At 43.4% G+C, this 21,625-nt stretch overlaps 1 protein-coding gene across 1 annotated transcript; it reads left to right on the forward strand.

Moving 5' to 3' along the window:
• Positions 1–2,877: 2,877 nt before the first annotated feature.
• On the forward strand, positions 2,878–7,307 carry LOC124007258 (FAST kinase domain-containing protein 5, mitochondrial). The gene is made up of 2 exons (XM_046317690.1): positions 2,878–3,026; positions 4,043–7,307. The coding sequence occupies exon 2, from the start codon at positions 4,055–4,057 to the stop codon at positions 6,464–6,466; it is 2,412 nt and encodes an 803-aa protein (XP_046173646.1). The 5' UTR covers positions 2,878–3,026; positions 4,043–4,054; the 3' UTR covers positions 6,467–7,307.
• The last annotated feature ends 14,318 nt before the right edge of the window (positions 7,308–21,625 follow it).

Genomic DNA, 21,625 nt, shown 5'->3' on the forward strand with positions numbered 1-21,625 from the left:
GATGAGGTAGATAGTTGGTTGGATGGGCTATTTACAGATGGGCTGTATACAGCTGCAGCGATCTGTAAGCTGCTCTGACAGCTGACGCTTAAAGTGATTTTTGCAATTTGTTCCAGGCATTGGCAGCAGAAAACTGGAAGGAAAGGCGGCCAAAGGGGTGTTGGCTTTGGGGATGACCGGTGAAATATATCTGCTGGAGCGCATGCTATGGGTGGGTGTTGCTTTGGTGACCAGTGAGCTGAGATAAGGCAGAGCTTTACCTAGCAAAGACTTATAGATGACCTGGAGCCAGTGGGTTTGGCGACGATTATGTAGTGGGGACCAGCCAACGAGAGCATACAGGTCGCAGTGGTGGGTAGTATACGGAGCTTTGGTGACAAAACGGATGGCACTGTGATAGACTGCATCGAAATTGAGCTGAGTTGAGTGTTGGAGGCTATTTTGTAAATGACATCGCCGAAGTCAAGAATCAGTAGGATAGTCAGTTTTACGAGGGTATGTTTGGCAGCATGAGTGAAGGAGGCTTTGTTGCGAAATAGGACGCCGATTCCAGATTTAACTTTGGATTGGAGATTCTTAATGTGAGTCTGGAAGGAGAGTTTACAGTCTAGCCAGACACCTACTACACCATTTGTAGTAGTGATGCTAGTCGGGTGGGCGGGCGGGCAGCGATCAGTTGAAGAGCATGCATTTAGTTTTACTAGCATTTAAGAGCAGATGAAGGCCACGGAAGAGTGTTGTATGGCGTAAAACACAGCTTTATCAACCTCTGTACATAAAGGGTCTTGAAGAACAACATTGAATACTACTGGTGTCAGATTTGCAGCATGACTGTTGGGCATGTGTTGTTACTGTATGCCCTTAACAAGTTGGCCAGGGCCAGTTCGTCTGTTTTAATTCACATGGTTAACATTAGGAACAAGATATGATTCAGGTAAACAGGGGGAGATCCATCCATACAGCCTCCCCCTGTGACTTTATTGGTGCTTTAAGAACACACCAAATCACGAAGGAAACAAACCAAAAGGTTAAGATACAGAAGCTGTTTTAAGGGGTGTGAGATGTGTTTTTCAGGAGTGTGTTGCATTGTGTTATTAAGGGGGGGGGGCGTTTAATAATGTGCTTGGTTGAGATGGGAAAATGAGGCTTCAGAACCCTAAAGGCTGGGATTGCATGACAGGATCAGTTGTATTAACCAATCAGGGATCTCCAAAGCTTTGATGGGTCTGCAGCTGTGAATGATTGACGGCACATTGTATTTGTTGGGCGTAGAAGGCTTTGTTTCCTCCATCTCCAGTGATGCCGCACATGTAGATTCCTCTGTGCTATCAGTAGCTGCAGTGACTGAGGACAGCCACCTTGTGGCGACAACAACTGACACAAAATGACTCAATCAATCCCAGGATGACGAATCAGCTGCAAACCTCTTAGCATTTTACTTTGTTTCGAAACTATGTAGGCGACAGCTAAAAGCAGCTTGTAATTTGTTGACGTTCTAGATGCTTTTGGTCTCCATTGATATTTCTTAAAGTGACAAAAAGGGGTGTGTTAGTGATTAATTAATGATTACTTAAACATAAAGGTTGGTCAATGAAGCTGCTTATCTACGCAAAGTGTATATTTAAGATCACTAGCAGCAGGTGGTAGCTGAGCCAGCAGACATGATGGTGTTGGATGCTAATCGTAAAATTCAGACTTTATAGGAAGAGTAATGCATTTTTGGAATGATTCTTTGAGATAATGGAGTGTACTTGTGTGGTGTACTTGTTTGAACAGGTCCCACCCTCATTTGAAAAAAACTATGTATATGTCAATATATACTACCTTTATAGATCTCTAGAATATATTTGGCTATATGGGACATTTTACAATATATTAAAACTATTCTAAACATTAGTGTGTACAGTATATGTTGACATATATTTTTTCATGGGTCTGGGAAATTTAGAGAATATCTTTGAAGTCAGGGGTGAAAGAAGTGAGGACTTAAAAAAGAATTAATGTTAAAGGGAGGATAAGAAGAGGAAAAGAAAGAGGTAGAGCAAGGGATGGAGGGCCCACACCCTCAGTTTTGGGGCAACATTTGCTGCTATGTACTTTTGTTGTGTCCTGCTGTGTTCTTAGTAGAAACAGAAAGGCAGTGTACTTGGATGTAAATATTATTGTTATTTATTATGTGTACATATTTATTCAAATATATCAAGCTTATTACGTGTGAATAATTTAAGAGGATTATTATGAATTAATGAGACAGACATTTCCGCTTTTATTTTTTAAACTATATCAATATAAATATATAAATATATACATATATATGAAATCTTTTTAATTTTGATCTACTACATGGTACAGTACAACTGAAGCTATTGTTCAAAAACGAATATGTTAGATTTTGTGTGTTTCAACTCTTGTAATGTCTTAAAAGACAAAATGGTATCAAGTTTCTTTTTGTATTTATTTTGTGTTACTGAAAAATGGCTTGAAGAAAACATATCTTAGCAAATATGAATTTAATGATTAAAGATGTGATTAAATCTTGAATAACTCATTTTGTTGCCCACAGGGTGTTCACACATGCTCACTATGAATAAAGCTCAATACTCAATATCTGACTTTCAATTTTAAACATGTTGAAGTAGTTCTAATCTCTTATTAGAAATACAGTTGGCCAAGCATTGTCAAGTTAGGATAATTGGATACAGTTGGTCAATTACTTCCAATTTCAGTATTAGGATAGTATCATGTAATATATTGATTGATTGCATGATTTCACATTCATTTGAGCAACTGCATAAGTAGGAAAACCCTGCCTTCCACATCTGCAGAATTCATTTAATATATACTAGGAGAGCGGTCTAGTGCACAGCTACTTCGACAAAGAGTTCGCTTTCGCTGACGTTACTATTTTTGTACTCGCACAGCGCCGTAGGTCAGAGCTCATCAGCGACCTTACAGACAAGGATGTTTCTGAAATGTCATAAAAAAATGATATATACTTTTCCTTGTGCAAGATATTGCAATTATCGGTGAGTTTGCTTTGTTTTGTATATATGGCAAACTGCAACTGGCTAGTATTGTGGAATAAATTAGCTAGCTAATACAATTTATCATACTTAGCTAACGTTAGCTAGCAACTCATTCCAAAGTGGCTACCTGATTAGTTAAGATTAGCTACTGAAAACTTCAGGGGAGAGCTCGCCAGTCTACTGTACTGTGTTCTTCTTTGCCACCAATGTTATAGCTTACCCGGCGTTATCAATTATGTATATTAATATCCTAACGTTAGTTAGCTATAGGAAACCCAGCTAGCTAGCTATATCCTGAACAAGATTCCACATGGCCCTCGTATAGGCTGTTCTGTTAATATGGATGAAGTAGAAATGTCATCTCTAGAATTGAAGCAGCATGCACCTTACATTTTAGGAACAATATATCTATAGTTACAGCTTCTATCTCAAGGCCATCAGACTGTTAAACAGCCACCACTAACATTGAGTGGCTGCTGCCAAGACACTGTCATTGACACTGACCCAACTCCAGCCATTTTAATAATGGGAATTGATGGGAAATGATGTAAATATATCACTAGCCACTTTAAACAATGCTACCCTTACCTAATGTTACTTACCCTACATTATTCATCTCATATGTATATACTGTACTCTACATCATCGACTGCATTCTTATGTAATACATGTATCACTAGCCACTTTAACTATGCCACTTTGTTTACTTTGTCTACACACTCATCTCATATGTATATACTGTACTCGATACCATCTACTGTATGCTGCTCTGTACCATCACTCATTCATATATCCTTATGTACATATTCCTTATCCCCTTACACTGTGTATAAGACAGTAGTTTTGGAATTGTTAGTTAGATTACTTGTTGGTTATCACTGCATTGTCGGAACTAGAAGCACAAGCATTTCGCTACACTCGCATTAACATCTGCTAACCATGTGTATGTGACAAACAACATTTGATTTGATTTAAACCAACAACCTAATAATTCCTGCACATTCTCTGCCTTTCAGCTTCTGAGGTGGATGTCTGTGGGATCATTATGCCATGTGGCTAGGCTACGCCGTCTCTCCCTAGCCCTCCATTGGCAGTTCCACAGAGCTCGGCATCTGCACAACGCTTATGGAGAACCTGAAACGGAGGGACTCGATGAGGAGGATGGGAGGGAAGGGGTACATCCCGGGGGCTACAGGTTACAGTACAACCCCTCCTCTTACTATCGGCCTCAGCATGACCCTGGAGCCTCCCTGAGCAGGTTGGAGATGGAGGAGCAGTGTCAGTCCACCGTCACCTCTGCCTTCAGGCAGCTGAGTAACCGCTACAGTGTCAGCTCCTCACGCCGCCTATCCAGCACCAAGAACACTCTGCTGGACCTGGCCTTCAACAGAGGCACTGGGGCTAAGGCAGAAAGGGCAACCCCCTACCGCACAGAACCCCTAACCCCAGACGTCAAAGGCGACCCCCGTGCCTTCCAGACATGCCGCCCAGAGTACTCAGCCATGACCCTTGACCTGTCCCAGCGGCCTGCCCCAGTCCATTCCAAGCAGGCCTTTTTCCTGTTGCACAAAGTAACCATCCTGAAGGGCAGCATGGAGCCTGTGGATGTAACTGGTTTCCTCACCAAACTTAGCCACCTGCACCCTGACCAGACACCTTTAGTGAGGGGTGACACGCGTTTCATCATGCTGCTCCGCTACTCAGTGGAAAACCTGAGTCACTTCAGCCACTCCCAGCTACTGAAGGTGCTGAGGTCGTTCGTTTGGCTGGGCCTGCCCCCCACTCACAGCATGCTGGGGCTGTATGAGGCTGAGCTGGGCCGCAGGGCCGGGGAGATGGGCCTCCACCAGCTGCTGTTGGCTGCAGACCTGTGGCGCTGCCTTAGGAGGTCTGTGCCTCAGTACCTGCAGTGCCTGTATGACTGCGCCAGCCTGCACTTAGGCCAGGTAGGTGTCCCTGAGATAGTCCAGCTTCTGTATCTGATGGGGGAGGGCAGGCACTGCCCCAAAGAGCTAGTTCACCCCTTAGAGCAGATACTAATGCGTCACCTGGACCAGCTGGAGCCAGAGGAGGTAGGTGCTGTGTGCCTGGGCCTGTTCAAGTCCCAGACAGCACTCTCGGAAGGATCGGTGAACCGGCTGGTGGACAGGGCCCACTCGGTTGTGTATGAGATGAGTGACTTTGCCATGGTGAATGTAATGAAGCTGCTGCGTTTTAGCTACCTGGACCATCGGGCTTGGCTTGAGGTCATGGCGCATGAGGTGCCTCGCCGTGCCCCCAGCATGGGCGTCCAGGGTCTGATGCATGTGGCACTGGCCTGCTCGTCCCTGCATTACCGCAACGAACGCATCCTCCTGGCTGTTGCTGAGCGCCTGCCGTCGTTAGCGCCACACTGTCGGAGCAAAGACTCGGGCAAGCTGATATGGGCCTTTGGGACCCTAGGTGTCTTGCCCAGCCAGTGCCCTAACTTCTACCCCAGCCTCATTGAGGCCCTCCGGCAGAGAGAGGATGAGTTCCAGCGCTATCCTGAGCACCTCCTAACCGGCCTCCTCGGCCTGGCATTTATCTGTCAGCTCCCTGAGGACCTTGTGGCGTTAGCTTTGAGCCCCGAGTTTGTTAGCCTAGCCACCAGGTCCAAACAGCTGGATCTGAAGAAAGACTTGTTCACTCTGGATGGGACAGTGGCGTTGGAGCTGCCTCACTGGACTGGCCCGCGGCTGAGTAGAGAGCTGCGGGAGGAGACAACGGAGATTCTGTGGCGCTTTGCCCAGAAGGACGTGTGTCAGAAGGTTGAGGTCCTGGAGGCAGAGGCTGTGTTACGGGACCTTTTGGGTGGAGAGGAGTTTGTGAGCAAACTAATGATCCTGCCTCACACCCGCTCCATCGACCTGGAGGTGCATTTGAACCCTGTCGGACAGCCGCTACCTGTGACCTCAGTGCAGACATACCCCATTTCTTCTGGCTCTTCTACTCAGGGCTGGGAGAAGATCAACACAGGAGTCACTCTCACCGAGGACCTTTTGACTCAACTTACCAATGGCAGAAAGACCCCCCTTCCCCCAACCCAAGCTTTTCAACTGCCCCTCCTCCGAAGGACAGAGCCGGATGAGGGAGGGGGGCTGTTCAGTGTGGGAGTCGATCTGACGGACGGGCTTGTGGGGACTCTGACCAAACGTAACAACCCAGGCCCACTCCCCAGGGACTCCCACAAAGCCTCCATAGCCCCCATCAGACTGGCCATCCAGGTGACGAACAGGAACCACTACTGCTACCGCTCTCCACAGCTGCTGGGGCTGCACGCCATGAAAAGGAGGCAGCTGAAGCTGACTGGATACCGAGTGGTGGAGCTGCCTCACCGTGAGTGGTTCCCTCTGCTGAGGCGAACCCACGCTGAGAAACTGGCCTATATGCACTGCAAGGTTTACGGCACCCTTGACTGACGTGTTCACGTGTGTTTTTTTTTCAGTAAGCTTATGGGCAATCCTTGTTGAGAGGCTGTTGAATAATGTCAGACTTTTACCTTGTCAGCTCGGGGATTTGATCCAGCAACCTTTCGGTTACTGGCCCAACACTCTAACCACGAGGCTGCCTGCCACCCCTGATCAGTGTGAGAGGTGTCAAATAAATGTTATGACTGCAAGATTTTGAACAGCAGCCAAACATGACTTCTGCATGTTCTTCATGTGTGGGATGGGACATTTTTTGTTGCTAGGCCTAAGCTAAATGGTAAAAGAGGATCTATTAAGCGAATTTAATGTATGAATACTTTGAATGTACAGTACATATCACTTCCCCACTGTTGACATGTTTGCAGTATTCCATTAAATGTTTGATGGTTCATTAAAAACCGCTTCAGAGAACTCATTTTAGTATCTTCTGTGTCATAACTCGGGGTGGTAGGCGACATGCAGTACCTTCGGGAAGTATTCAGACCCCAGCTTTATTCTAAAATTGATTAAATTGTTTTTTCCCCCTTATTAATCTACAAACAGTAGCCCATTTTTTAAAACAGTTTTTTATTAAAAGTAAAAAACAAAAGACATTACATTTACAGAAGTATTAAGACCCTATACTCAGTACTTTGTTTGATTGGGTTCAAGTCTGGTTTCTGGCTGGCCCACTCAAGGACATTCAACGACTTGTCCCTAAGCTACCCCTGCATTGTCTTGGCTGTGTGCTTCGGGTCGTTGTCCTGTTGGAAGATGAACCTTCGCCCCAGTCTGAAGTTTAGTGCACTCTGGAGCAGGTTCATCAAGGACCTCTCTGTACTTTGCTCCGTTCATCTTTGCCTCGATTCTGACGAGTCTCCCAGTCACTGCCGCTGAAAAACAACCCCATAGCATGATGCCGTCACCACCATGCTTCGCCGTAGGGATGGTGCCAGGTTTCCTCCAGACGTGACACTTTGCATTTAGGCTAAGAGTTCAATCTTAATTTCATCAGACTAAGAGATTACTTTTTCTAATGGTCAAAGTCCTTTTTAGGTGCCTTTTGGCAAACTCCAAGCGGGCTGTTGTGTATTTTACTGAAGAGTGGCTTCCGTCTGTCCACTCTACCATAAAGGCCTGATATGTGGAGTGCTGCAGAAATGGTTGTCCTTCTGGAAGGTATGAGCTTTGTCAGTGACTATCAGATTCTTGGTCACCTCCCTGACCAAGGCCCTTCTACCCCAATTGCTCAGTTTGGACCGGGTGGCCAGCTCTAGGAAGAGTCTTGGTGGTTCTAAACTTCTTCCATTTAAGAATGGTGGATGACACTTTGTTCTTGTGGACCTTCAATGCTGCAGACATTTTTTGGTACCCTTTCCCAGATCTGTGCCTCCACACAATCCTGTCTCGGAGCTCTACTGACAATTCCTTCGACCTCATTGCTTGGTTTTTGCTCTGACATGCACTGTCAACTGTGGGACCTTTATATAGACAGGCGTGTGCCTTTCCAAATAATGTCCAATCAATTGAATTTACCACCGGTGGACTCCAAGTTGAAACATCTCAAGGATGATCAATGGAAACCGGCTCCATCTGAGCTCAATTTCGAGTCTCATAGCAAAGGGTCTGAATACTTTTTTTGTTTGTATAAATTTGCAAACATGTCTGAAAACCCCATAATGACAAAGCAAAAACAGGTTTTGTGTGTAGATTGCTGAGGATTTTTTTAAATCCATTTTAGAATAAGGCTAAAACATAACAATGTGGAGAGTCAAGGGGTCTTATAACTTTCCGAAGGCACTGTAGCCTATCAGACCCCCCCCCCCCCCCCTCGATTTTATGGGTTTTTAATATTGCGATATTTACCAGCTTATAACCTTACGTTTTGTGCCATTTACCCCCAGTCCAGCTGTCTATACAGTATAGATATCTGATTCATGTCTGCCACATATGTGATTTGGCCTAAAATGTTCTATTATATTTCGCCAACCCCTAAATCCAGCAGTTCTTTTTTTCTCCCAGCTATGTATTTCTGCTTCACTATGCACATGCATTCATGTATTTCATTTAATTAAGAAAAGTTATGAGGTTTTCATGTTATTGAGTGGAGGCACATATGTGAAGGGTTTAAATTACCATTTGTTAATGTTAATCAGGAATTCAAAGTAGGATCTTAAATCTAAAGCCCATGTGCCCTTTTGTACGTGCAGGAAATTAAAATATTCTTGATTGACTGTTCATCCACCTGGTTCTCCAGATTTGAGTTATTAGTGTGTGAGTTTGTTTGCGTGTGGGTGAGAGTAATCGAAGGCCAAGCGTACAAAATGAAGAACACTAAACGATAATCAGAGGTGTGGTGCAACTTCATGACCAGAATTGATACGCCTTTATTTATCCAGTTGTGTTCTTGAGGCAGGGAGTATAAAAAGGGACAGCATGTGTTATTTATAGGAGATTTTCTATTCGCTACATGTCAACAACTATACATCCTTTACTTTGACAAAGTGTTTTAAATCAGAAAAAAATGACACAAGGCATGGCATGAACAATTACCGTCAACATGAAGGTTTTCACATTTGTCATAGCCATATTCTTCATTTCATGTGTTAATTTACAAAACACTAATGGCCCTTTTTAAAAGAGGCTATTCAGTCAAGAAATAGGTTGTGCCAAATCTTCCAAAAGTCTCAACGCATCACTGTACATTTGACTTATGTCTCTCTGAATGAGGTCGTTCGAGTGTTACAGTGTTTCAATGTTTTCTCAAAAGACCAAAGACTTCACCTTACAATGTCAGCTGTTTCTTATAGAGAGCAGGGTCAATCATTCTCTGAGTCTTTTGATACTTGGTGACCAACTGTTCTCCATCATGTTTACTCGTTCTATGAAGGTCAAAGCTTTTCAATGTCCCTTTGAACTTAACAGCATGCACCAACACAATAAAAGTGTCCGTGCCCTTTAGTCCACGTTTGTGTAAGCCAGCGGACCCACTGACCTGACTGACCAACTGTGGTTAAACCGGGGTCATCTGTACAATGCAAGACTATGTTAGCATGCCGAGCTAAAGCCTAGGCATTAGCTTTGGAGGTTAGAGTAAGTTGTCAGGTCTCAAGGAAAGGATACTCATCATGCGACTGTAGTTCACTGAACCACCTGTTACATAACCAGACCTTAAATGGTCTGACCTGGTCAGGGAAAAACTCTGGCCCTATGCCCAATAACTGGAAGGAATGGAGGAAGGTGAACATTTCTACACACCAATTTGGCCTGTCATGCTGGGTTTCTCAATTGGCATTGCATAGCCTCAACGTGACAGAAATTGTGAAATTGTGCCATTGAGAAAGCTGTTATTTGCCACTTTGGAATGTGGTCACTAGTGAATTGTTTAACATGCTTTTGTCTTGCACTTGTCTCCTTTTGCTTTCTGTGATTTAAGAGATTCTAAAGTGCGTCTTATCCTTTATCCTGCCCGTGTCTGCGTGCCTCACTCCGTGTCTATCCTCCACGTCAATATACCCTTCCTTTTCAGGAGGAGACGAAGCATGAGTCAGAACTGTCCTTGGAGAGGAAGTTGTGATGTTCTTTTCTCCCTATAGCCATATCCACTACATCTTGTGTTTGTTCCTCATGGATTCAAGTACTGAAAATACATCTTTGCCAATATTGTTCCTTCAACCTACATACTGGAACTGAATAAATATCTGTCCTACCTTTGTATAAGCATTATACAGGATCAGCCATAGTAATACGGCACACTCTTGCTCAAGGGCACATTGACAGATTTTTCACCTTGTTGGCTCGGGTATTCGAACCAGCGACCTTTCGGGTTACTGGCCCAATGCTGTTTCTGCTAGGCTACCTCCCACCCTGTCGTATGTCCGTCATGTGAATATTTGACATAGTATGTAGCTTATTTTTGAGGTATTGACATTAAGTGGGGATGTTTCTGAACAAAATCACGAGAATGTTCAGGAAAAAAAGTGACTGCAGTGCTATTTTTATTTTTTTCACCTTTATTTAACTAGGTAGGCTAGTTGAGAACAAGTTCTTATTTACAACTGCGACCTGGCCAAGATAAAGCAAAGCAGTGTGACACAAACAACAACACAGAGTTACACATGGAATAACAAACATACGTCAATAATAAAATAGAAAAAGTATATATACAGTGTGTGCAATGAATAGGCCATAGTGGCTAAATAATTACAATATAGCAATTAAACGCGAGTGATAAATGTACAGAATATGAGTGTGCAAGTAGAGATACTGGGGTGCAAAGGAGCCAAATAAATAAAATAACAGTATGGGGATGAGGTAGTTGGATGGGCTATTTACAGATGGGCTATGTACAGGTGCAGTGATCTGTGAGCTGCTCTGACAGCTGGTGCGTAAAGCTAGTGAGGGAGATACGAGTCTCCAGCATCAGTGATTTTTGCAGTTTGTTTCAGTCATTGGCAGCAGAGAACTGGAAGGAAAGGCTTCCGAAGGAAGTGCAGTTAACTCCAATGAACTTATCCTCTGCTCAGAAGTAACTCTGGGTCTTCCTTTCCTGTGCCACCAGTTCCATCATAGCACTTGATGGTTTTTGCAACTACACCATGGACTAGCTCACTCTCTCTGCCTGTCTCATTACACTACAATCAGTGCCGGCTGCGAACAATGATCAGCGGGAAAATCCACATTTCCACATTTTTGATGCTGTATTTGTAATGATATAAAATATAAGCAGCAGATTCACCAAATGGTTTCTGTGCCAATGCACCATACATAACCAATGCAACACCACAATCAAGTAGAGTATGTCAATCTCGACAAACAGACAATACATCACTCCCTACTCAGCATTGGTTTAAGAATCTCTGATTGTAATGAAACTTTTTGGTGTTTTGTAACCGATGTCTCGATTAATCTAATGGCCATTGCATAGTTTGGATGCTGGAATTATTTTATTTTTTTCTCCCCAATTTTTAGTTACCATCTTGTCTCATCTCTGCAACTCCCGTACTGACTCGGGAGAGGCAAAGGTCAAGAGCGATGCATCCTCCGAAACACGACACAACCAAGCAAGCACTGCTTCTTGACACAATGCCCACTTAACCCGGAAGCCAGTCACACCAATGTGTTGGAGGAAACACTGTACACCTGGCGATAGTGTCAGCATGCATGTGCCCAGCCCACAACAGGAGTCGCTAGACCGCGCTGGCCAAACCCTCCCCTAACCCGGACGACGCTGGGCCAATTGTGCGCCGCCCCATGGGTCTCCCAGTCACGGCCAGCTGCGACAGAGCCTGGACTCGAACCAGGATCTCTAGAACACATGTTAAGCTTTCCTGAATTAATGGGCCTGCTGGGAACATAAGCCTATGTGGCCACATTATATAGGAGAATGATGATCGGCAGCAGACAACGCATCAGAAGTAAAAAATACAGCCAGACTGGCCTGCTACTGTGCCATTCTATAATCTGTCGACCCACAACTGATCCAAATGGAATGAAACATAAAAATAAGAGGGCTTTCACGGCATTATTAAAATAATATTTTAATGCAATTATAGTTCATGAGTGGCACAGCGGTCTAAGGCACTGTATGCATCTCTGTGCAAGAGGTGTCACTACAGTTCCTGGTATGAATACAGGCTGTATCGCATCCGGCCGTGATTGGGAGTTCCATAGGGCGTCGCCAGGGTAGGCCGTCTTTGTAAATAAGAATTTGTTCTTATCTTACTTGCCTAGTTAAATATTTTTTTTAAATGCAGAATTGGAGTGTTGTTGGTTAGTCTAGGTACGATAAGTTTATTGTCCCAAAATAGGATCAATAGGGGAGCTTTTTGAACTGTGTCTTGACTGTTATTTCATGCGCAATGACGCACCTGGCCTCTCGGCTGCCAATTAGATTTGTGAAGATTTGAAAGATTTTGTGTGGTATGATTGCTAGTTAAGGTATTGCAGATATTGACTAAAACTACCACTATAGTTTACTATATGGTGCTTTTGTAAAGTATTTAGACACCTTGACCTTTTCCACTTTTTGTTGTTACAGCCTTATTCTAAAATTAATGAAATTGTTATTTTCCTCAGCAATCTACACACAATACTCCATAATGACAAAGCAAAAACAGGTTTTTATACATTTTTGCAAATGTATAAAAATAGAAAAAAATGGAAATATCACATTTACAGAAATATTCAGACCCTTTACTCAGTACTTTGTTGCAGAACCTTTGGTAGTGATTACAGCCTTGAATCTTCTTGGGTATGACGCTACAAGCTTGGCACCCCTGCATTTGGGGAGTTTCTCCCATTTTTCTCTGCAGATCCTCTCAAGCTCTGTCAGGTTAGATGGGGTGCGTCGCAGCACAGATCATTTCAGGTCTCTCCAGAGATGTTCGATCGAGTTCAAGTCCGGGCTCTGGCTGGGCCATTCAAGGACATTCAGAGACTTGTCCCGAAGCCACTCCTGCGTTGTCTTGGCTGTGTGCTTAGGGTCGTTGTCCTGTTGGAAAGTGAACCTTTGCCCCAGTCTGAGGTCCTGAGCGCTCTGGAGCAGGTTTTCATCAAGGATGTCTCTGTACTTTGCTCTGTCCATCTTTCCCTTGATCCTAACTAGTCTCCCAGTCCCTGCCGCTGAACAACATCCCCGCAGCATGATGCTGCCATCACCATGCTTCACCGTAGGGATGGTGCCCATTTTCCTCCAGACTTGACACTTGGCAATCAGGCCAGAGTTCAATCTTCATTTCATCAGACCAAATAAACTTTTTTCTCATGGTCTGAGAGTCTTTAGGTGCCTTTTGGCAAACTTCAAGCGGGCTGTCATGTGCCTTTTACTGAGGAGTGGCTTCCTTCTGTCCACTCTACCATAAAGGCCTGATTGGTGGAGTTCTGCAGAGATGGTTGTTCTTCTGGAAGGTTCTCCCATTTTGACAGAGTAACTCTGGAGCGCTTTGAGAGTGACCATCAGGTTCTTGGTCTCCTCCCTGACAAAGCCCCTTCTCCCCCAATTGCTCAGTTTGGCCCGGGTGGCCAGCGCTAGGAAGAGTCTTGGGGGTTTCAAATGTCTTCCATTTAAAAATGATGGAGGCCACTGTGTTCTTCGGAACATTCAATGCTGCAGACATTTTATTGGTACCCTTCCCCAGATCTGTGCCTTGACACAATCCTATATCAGTGCTCTACAGACAATTCCTTCGACCTCATGGCTTGGTTTTTGCTCTGACATGCACTGTCAACTTCGGGACCTTATATAAACAGGTGTGCCTTTCCAAATCATGTCCAATCAATTGAATTTACTTGAGATGAGATGCATGCAGTGCCTTAGACCGCTGTGCCACTCGGGAACTATAATTGCATTCAAATATAATTTTAATAATGCCATGAAAGCCCTCTTATTCACAGCAAAGTGTCTGTGTACTTATGTAAATAATGTATGTTTTTATTTGTAATACATTTGCAAACATTTCTAAAAACCTGTTATCGCTTTGTCATTATGAGTTATGTGTAGATCAATGAGGGGAAAAAATATTTAATCCATTTCAGAATAAGGGTGTAAGGGTGTAACGTAACAAAATGTGGAAAAAGTCAAGAGGTCTGAATACTTTACAAATGCACTTTAGATAGAGGGCAGGATAGACAGTTGACTATATTGACCTGTGGTATAGTAAGCACATGGAAAAGAGTAGTGCATATGGGAAGTACCAAAACACATTTATAGGGGAGGCACATGCAAGCAGATGAGGACATTATATTGTAAAATCTGCAAATGTAAATCACAGGAAAAAATCACTACCCTCCTCTGTGCTCAATTAAAAAAACAACGCTCCCAAAGCAATAAAAAAAGGTAGACAACCCTCCCCTCTTTTGGACCAGACCAGACCCCACCCCAGTAAATGTTGAACTGTCCCTTGCTAACTAATCTTACTCTGTATTAAATGATGTCATCAACCCCATACATCATGTTCCTTCGATCAAGGCCTTTAGTCACCTTGGTTAGGGTTCAAAGGTTAAACAGGCACAATAGAGTGCGGGGAACAAAATGTATTAATTCATCTTTAAAATCATTCTCTGTGAGATTACCAATGTGGTTCGAGGGCCCATCCAACTAAGGTTAGTTCCTTCAGTCGCCTTGAAGGAAATGAGTAAATTCCGGAGAAAAGACCATGCTTTATGTGTTGTGGCCTTTAAAGCCTATTGGATATTTGCTGTCATTATCCATCCACTATCTAGAGTTAGCTCTGCACAATGTCAACAAAGTACTGATGCAAAATAAATGTTTGTGGGGAGTTGTGAAGGTAAACATTTTATACCAGATTTAAACATTTTATATCTCTCTCTGGTTCTATTTCAGCAAGCTACATACAGTTGCAAGAAGAAGTATGTGATCCCTTTGGAATTACCTGGAATTCTACATAAATTGGTCATATTTGATCTGATCATCTAGATCACAACAATAGACAAACACAGTCTGCTTAAACTAATAACACACAAACAATGATATGTTTTCATGTCTTGATTGAACACACCGTGTAAACATTTACAGTGCAGGATGGGGAAAGTATGTGAACCCTTGGATTTAATAACTGGTTGACCCTTTGGCAGTAATAAACTCAACCAACAGAATTTTGGACCATTCATCTTTACAAAACAGTTTCAGTTCAGCAATATTCGTAGTATGTCTGGTGTGAACCGCTCTTGAGGTCATGCCACAGCATTTTAAAATCAGGTTGAGGTCAGGATTCTGACTGGGCCACTCCAGAAGGCGTATTTTCTTCTGTTGACACCCTTTTGTTGTTGATTTACTTCTTGTTTTGGGTCGTTGTCCTGTTGAACTTCAATTGGCGGACAGATAGCTTTACATTCTCCTGCAAAATGTCTTGATAAACTTGGGAATTCATTTTTCAAATCAAATTTTATTTGTCACATTCACATGGTTAGCAGATGTTCATGCGAGTGTAGCGAAATGCTTGTGCTTCTAGTTCCGACCATGCAGTAATATCTAACAAGTAATCTAACCTAACAATTTCACAACAAGTACCTTATACACACAAGTGTAAATGCCTTACGGTTGTGGGCGGAGCAGTTGCCGTACCAGGTGGCGATGCCCTCGATTGTGCATCTGTAAAGGTTTGTCAGTGTTTTTGGTGACAAGCCGAAATTCTTCAGCCTCCTGAGGTTGAAGAGGCGCTGCTGCACCTTCATCACCATGCTGTCTGTGTGGGTGGACCATTTCAGTTCGTCCGTGATGTGTATGCCGAGGAACTTAAAACTTTCCACCCTCTCCACTACTTTTCCGTCGATGTGGATAGGGGGCTGCTCCCTCTGCTGTTTCCTGAAGTCCACGGTCATCTCTTTTGTTTTGTTGACATTGAGTGTGAGGCTATTTTCCTGACACCACACTCCGAGGGCCCTCACCTCCTCCCTGTAGGCCATCTCGTCGTTGTTTGTAATCAAGCCTACCACTGTAGTGTGGTCTGCAAACTTCATGATTGAGTTGGAGGTGTGCATGGCCACACAGTCGTGGATGAACAGGGTGTACAGGAGAGGGCTGAGAACGCACCCTTGTGGGGCCCCAGTGTTGAGGATCAGCGGGGTGGAGATGTTGTTACATACCCTCATCACCTGGGGGCGGCCCGTCAGGAAGTCCAGGACCCAGTTGCACAGGGCGAGGTCGACACCCAGACCCTCTTGTCCAGATTGGTTAGGGCAGTGTGCAGTGTGATTGCGATTGCATCGTCTGTGGACCTATTGGGGCGGTAAGCAAATTGGAGTGGGTCTGGGGTGTCAGGTAGGGTGGAGGTGATATGGTCTTTGACGAGTCTCTTAAAGCACTTCATGATGAAGGAAGTGAGTGCTACGGGGCGGTAGTCATTTAGCTCAGTTACCTTAGCTTTCTTGGGAACAGGAACAATGGTGACCCTCTTGAAGCATGTGGGAACAGCAGACTGGGATAAGGATTGATTCAATATGTCTGTAAACACACCAACCAGCTGGTCTGCGCATGCTCTGAGGACACCTGCAGCCTTGCGAGTTTTAACACGTTTAATGTTTTAATCACGTTGGCTGCACTGAAGGAGAGCCCACAGGTTTTGATAGCGGGCCGTGTCAATGGCACTGTATTGTCCTCAAAGCGAGCAAAGAAGTTGTTTAGCTTGTCTGGGAGCCAGACATCTTGGTCGGCGACGGGGCTGGTTTTTCTTTTGTAATCCGTGATTGACTGTAGACCCTGCCACATACCTCTCATGTCTGAGGCGTTGAATTGCGACTCTACTTTGTCTCTTTACTCTTTTAGCTTGTTTGTTTGCCTTGAGGGAATAGCTACACTGTTTGTATTTGGTCATGTTTCCGGTCACCTTGCCCTGATTAAAAGCAGTGGTTCGCACTTTCAGTTTTGCACGAATGCTGCCATCAATCCACGGTTTCTGGTTGGGGAATGTTTTAATAGACGCTGTGCATCGGTACAACATCACCGATGCACCGATGCACTTGTTCATAAACTCGCTCACCAAATCAGCGTATTCATCAATGTTGTTGTTCGACGCTATGCGGAACATATCCCAGTCCACGTGATCAAAGCAATCTTGAAACATGGAATCGGATTGGTCGTACCAGAGTTGAACAGACCTGAGCACAGGTGCTTACTGTTTTAGTTTCTGTCTATAGGCTGGGAGCAACAAAATGGAGTCGTGGTCAGCTTTTCCGAAAGGAGGGCGGGGGAGGGCCTTATATGCGTTGCGGAAGTTAGAATAACAACGATCCAGTGTTTTGCCAGCCCGTGTCACGCAATCGATATGCTGATAAAATTTAGGGAGCCTTGTTTTCAGATTAGCCTTGTTAAAATCCCCAGCTACAATAAATGCAGCCTCAGGATATGTGGTTTCCATCAATGATAGCCAGCTCTCCAGGCCCTAAAGCAGCAAAGCAGCCCCATACCATGATGCTCCCTCTACCATACTTTACAGTTGAGATGAGGTTTTGATGTTGGTGTGCTGTGCCTTTTTTTCTCCACACGTATTGTTGTGTGTTCCTTCCAAACAACTTAACTTTAGTTTAATCTGTCCACAGAATATTTTGCCGTAAGCGCTGTGGAACATCCAGATGCTCTTTTGCTAACTTCAGACGTGCATAAATGTTTTTTTTGGACAACAGTGACTTTTTCTGTGGTGTCCTCCCATGACCACCATTCTTGTCTAGTGTTTTACGTATCGTAGACCCGTCAGAGATGTTAGCATGTTTCAGAGATTTCTGTAAGTCTTTAGCTGACACGCTAGGATTCTTCTTAACCTCATTGAGCATTCTGCACTGTGCTCTTTGTAGGACAGCGGACTCCTAGGGAGAGTAGCAATATTGCTCAACTTTCTCCATTTATAAACAATTTGTCTTACTGTGGACTGATGAACATCAAGGCTTTAGAGATACTTTTGTAACCCTTTCCAGCTTTATGCAAGTCAATAATTCTTAATCTTAGGTCTTCTGAGATCTATTTTGTTCAAGGCATGGTTCACATCAGGCAATGCTTCTTGTGAGTAGCAAACTCAAATTGTGTGAGTATTTTTTTATAGGGCAGGGCAGTTCTAACCAACTTCTCCAATCTCGTCTTATTGGTTGGACTCCAGGTTAGCTGACTCAAATAAGCTTTTGGAGAAGTCATTATCCCTAGGGGTTCACATACTTTTCCCAACCTACACTGTGAATGTTTAAATTATGTATTCAATATAGATAAGAAAAATACAATAATTTGTGTGTTTTTAGTTTAAGCACACTGTGTTTGTCTGTTGTGACTAAGATGAATATCAGAAATGCAGGTATTTCCAAAGGGTTCACATACTTTTTCTTGCCACTGTAACTGGAAGGTAACCAGAATATTATTCCTTCTTTCACTGCATTTGAGGCAGCAGGTAGCCTAGTGGTTAGAGTGTTGGGCCAGTAACCGAAAGGTTGCTAGATCGAATCCCCAAGCTGACAATGTACTAATCTGTCATTCTGAACAAGGCAGTTAACCCACTGTTCCTTGGCAATCATTGTAAATAAGAATTTGTTCTTCACTGACTTGCCTAGTTAAATTTAAAAAAATACAATTTCACTGCACTCAGAGACAACTGAATAAATGCGCTAAAGGAGTCAATAGAATGCAGATGTTCCGTTGACCAGATTGGAACACCTTCAACAAATCTGATCTAACAAAGTGGATATTTGTCAAATCTGTCATGATTGATGTATTGTAACAGTCCCATAATGTGGTTACTTAAGTCCGATTTGTCTGTTTTCGCTGCATAACATGTAGAAGTTCTCTTTTCAGGTTTAGTATAAGTGACTGCTAAATGCTAACTCCTGTTTTTATAAACTGGTTAGCATAGCTACCATACAGAAATCAGTGGTGATAGTCAAATTCAGGGATGTTTATGAATAATGACTAAATTATTTATACATTTAAATCAGAACGAAAACTAAACAGAATACTACTATGTTACTCTATGGATGTATGAATCTTATTATAATCACAATACTGAATGTAATGTGTATAGTTTTCGTCAAGAATTAGAAGGACTTTCTGTTCCTTGTTAGAAAATAATGGAGCTATCGTCAGACTGGCTGGAATGCTGTGTTCCTTACAGGACATCCTGTCTCTACCCAGGGAGGAGAGAGACCTTGGGCTAGTAGTAGATTGTTTAACAGGTGGCAGACAATGTGGGAAGGCTTGTGAACTATATTGCCATTTTATCTGAGAGGAGACATTTATGACAAAATAGTAGGTATATAAACTAATGTACATAATTTTATATGTAGTACTCTCGAGAATAAATGCTATTGATTGATTTTGAGACTGGTTTCTGTCCATTTTATGCAAATAAGTATCTACAAATTCTTAGAAATGAGCAGAGTGTTTTAATTGAATTGTTTGGTGAACATATAGGAATGAAATTCCTTTAACAAGTTTGAACTGTAATGCAGTTGATTGGTAGGGATGACCTGAACATGTGTTTAGGGTTGACATCCATACAAGCATTATACTCCGATCTTCACCTCAACATAGTGTGAAATACACATTATTAATAAATATTCTAAATGTAGGCAAATGTTACTGGGGGGCGATAAGGAGACAGACTCAGGGTCTTTCCTCCAAAGTGTTTCCATTGTTTTGGTCGAGTTCGATTGACCTCTGTACCGCATCTATACAAGAAGGCGTGCTTTTCTGATCTTGTACTTCTAAAACTCTCTAATATGCGTGACGCGGGGTTTAGTTTCTTGGCAATGACATTGTCTAGGCCACAAGCAACATGGTTAAAGGTGGGTATGACGCATTTATTCAATTACGTCCCGATTTCATAACTACTTTGTTTCCTATGTCCTTCTCAAAGCAGAGGACGTGTGCCAGAGGCCGCTGGTCCTTTTAAGTGGATTGTCAAATTGAAATGGAAGTGTGTCATGACATAGAGTCACTGAAGGATGTGGAGGGAGTTATAGAAGAGGTTGTTTGCAAAGTTTCCAGCTCTGTGCTCAAGGCTCAGAAACAAATAGACTATTGTGGAAGGGAATATACAGTGAATAATTTCAATGACAGGGCTTCATGATAAACAACAGATTGTTCACATGAAAATCATGATAAAGGGCAGGAAAAATAGGTTGACTTTGGGCTCTATTCAATCAGATCCACTTTAGCCTATATAACAGTATAGACTTTACGTCCGTCCCCCCGACCTGGGCGCGAACCAGCGACGCTCTGCACCCGTCAACAGTCACCCTCGAAGCATCGTTAGCCATCTCTCCACAGAGCTGCAAGGGGAACCACTACTTCAAGGTCTTAGAGCAAGTGACGTCACCGATTGAAACGTCACTACGCTAACTAGCTAGCCATTTCACATCGGCTACACCTACATCTGCATAGCGGATGTTTAGGCTGTGTCAGAGGCGGAACTGCGTTAGAGCTATCAAATCCGCAAGTGGCTCCTGACATTAGCTTATACCTAAAGCCAACATTGTCATTGGCTGCACGGAGTTGATTTAACAGAAATCCCATTCAGCCTTGTTTACAAGTTTGAACACTGGAAGGTGAGATGTAATTTACACCATGACTAAGATGATATAAATCCTCATTTTGTTGAATGATTTTTCAATTTGGGCTTAATTATTTATATATAGCCTCCACTTTCTTGTTCTGAACTTCTAACGTGAGTGGGGCAGGTGTTGCTTCATGACAATGATCGCAAGAGCAGCTGCTAACCCGATTGGACAGCTCCAACGCAGTTCCACCTCCCAACAAAAACATCTGCAATGCTGCTATGCGGGTGTCTGCTTGTCACCATTAACTCTTGATCTGATTGGATCTAGGCCTTAATATTTGGATAATTGTTTTTTCATTAATTATTAGTTTAAGGTATATATAAAGTATATCAATACATTTAACGCATACATTATTTATTTAATAACTTTTTTTTAAATGAGGACATTTAAAATGTGTATTTCAGTTCAAACAGGAGGAAATTTTGTTAAGTTACAGCCTCATTCGAAAATGTATTAAATCAATTAAATAAAAAATGTTCATCAATCTACATACATAAGTAGTCAGACCCTTTGCTATGAGACTCGAAATCAAATTGTATTTATTTACATTTACATTTAAGTCATTTAGCAGACGCTCTTATCCAGAGCGACTTACAAATTGGTGCATTCACCTTATGACATCCAGTGGAACAGTCACTTTACAATAGTGCATCTAAATCTTAAAGGGGGGGGTGAGAGGGATTACTTATCCTATCCTAGGTATTCCTTAAAGAGGTGGGGTTTCAGGTGTCTCCGGAAGGTGGTGATTGACTCCGCTGTCCTGGCGTCGTGAGGGAGTTTGTTCCACCATTGGGGGGCCAGCGCAGCGAACAGTTTTGACTGGGCTGAGCGGGAGCTGTACTTCCTCAGTGGTAGGGAGGCGAGCAGGCCAGAGGTGGATGAACGCAGTGCCCTTGTTTGGGTGTAGGGCCTGATCAGAGCCTGGAGGTACTGAGGTGCCGTTCCCCTCACAGCTCCGTAGGCAAGCACCATGGTCTTGTAGCGGATGCGAGCTTCAACTGGAAGCCAGTGGAGAGAACGGAGGAGCGGGGTGACGTGAGAGAACTTGGGAAGGTTGAACACCAGACGGGCTACGGCATTCTGGATGAGTTGAAGGGGTTTAATGGCACAGGCAGG

This window comes from Oncorhynchus gorbuscha, linkage group LG20, assembly GCF_021184085.1.
Source record: "Oncorhynchus gorbuscha isolate QuinsamMale2020 ecotype Even-year linkage group LG20, OgorEven_v1.0, whole genome shotgun sequence".
NCBI lineage: Eukaryota > Metazoa > Chordata > Actinopteri > Salmoniformes > Salmonidae > Oncorhynchus > Oncorhynchus gorbuscha.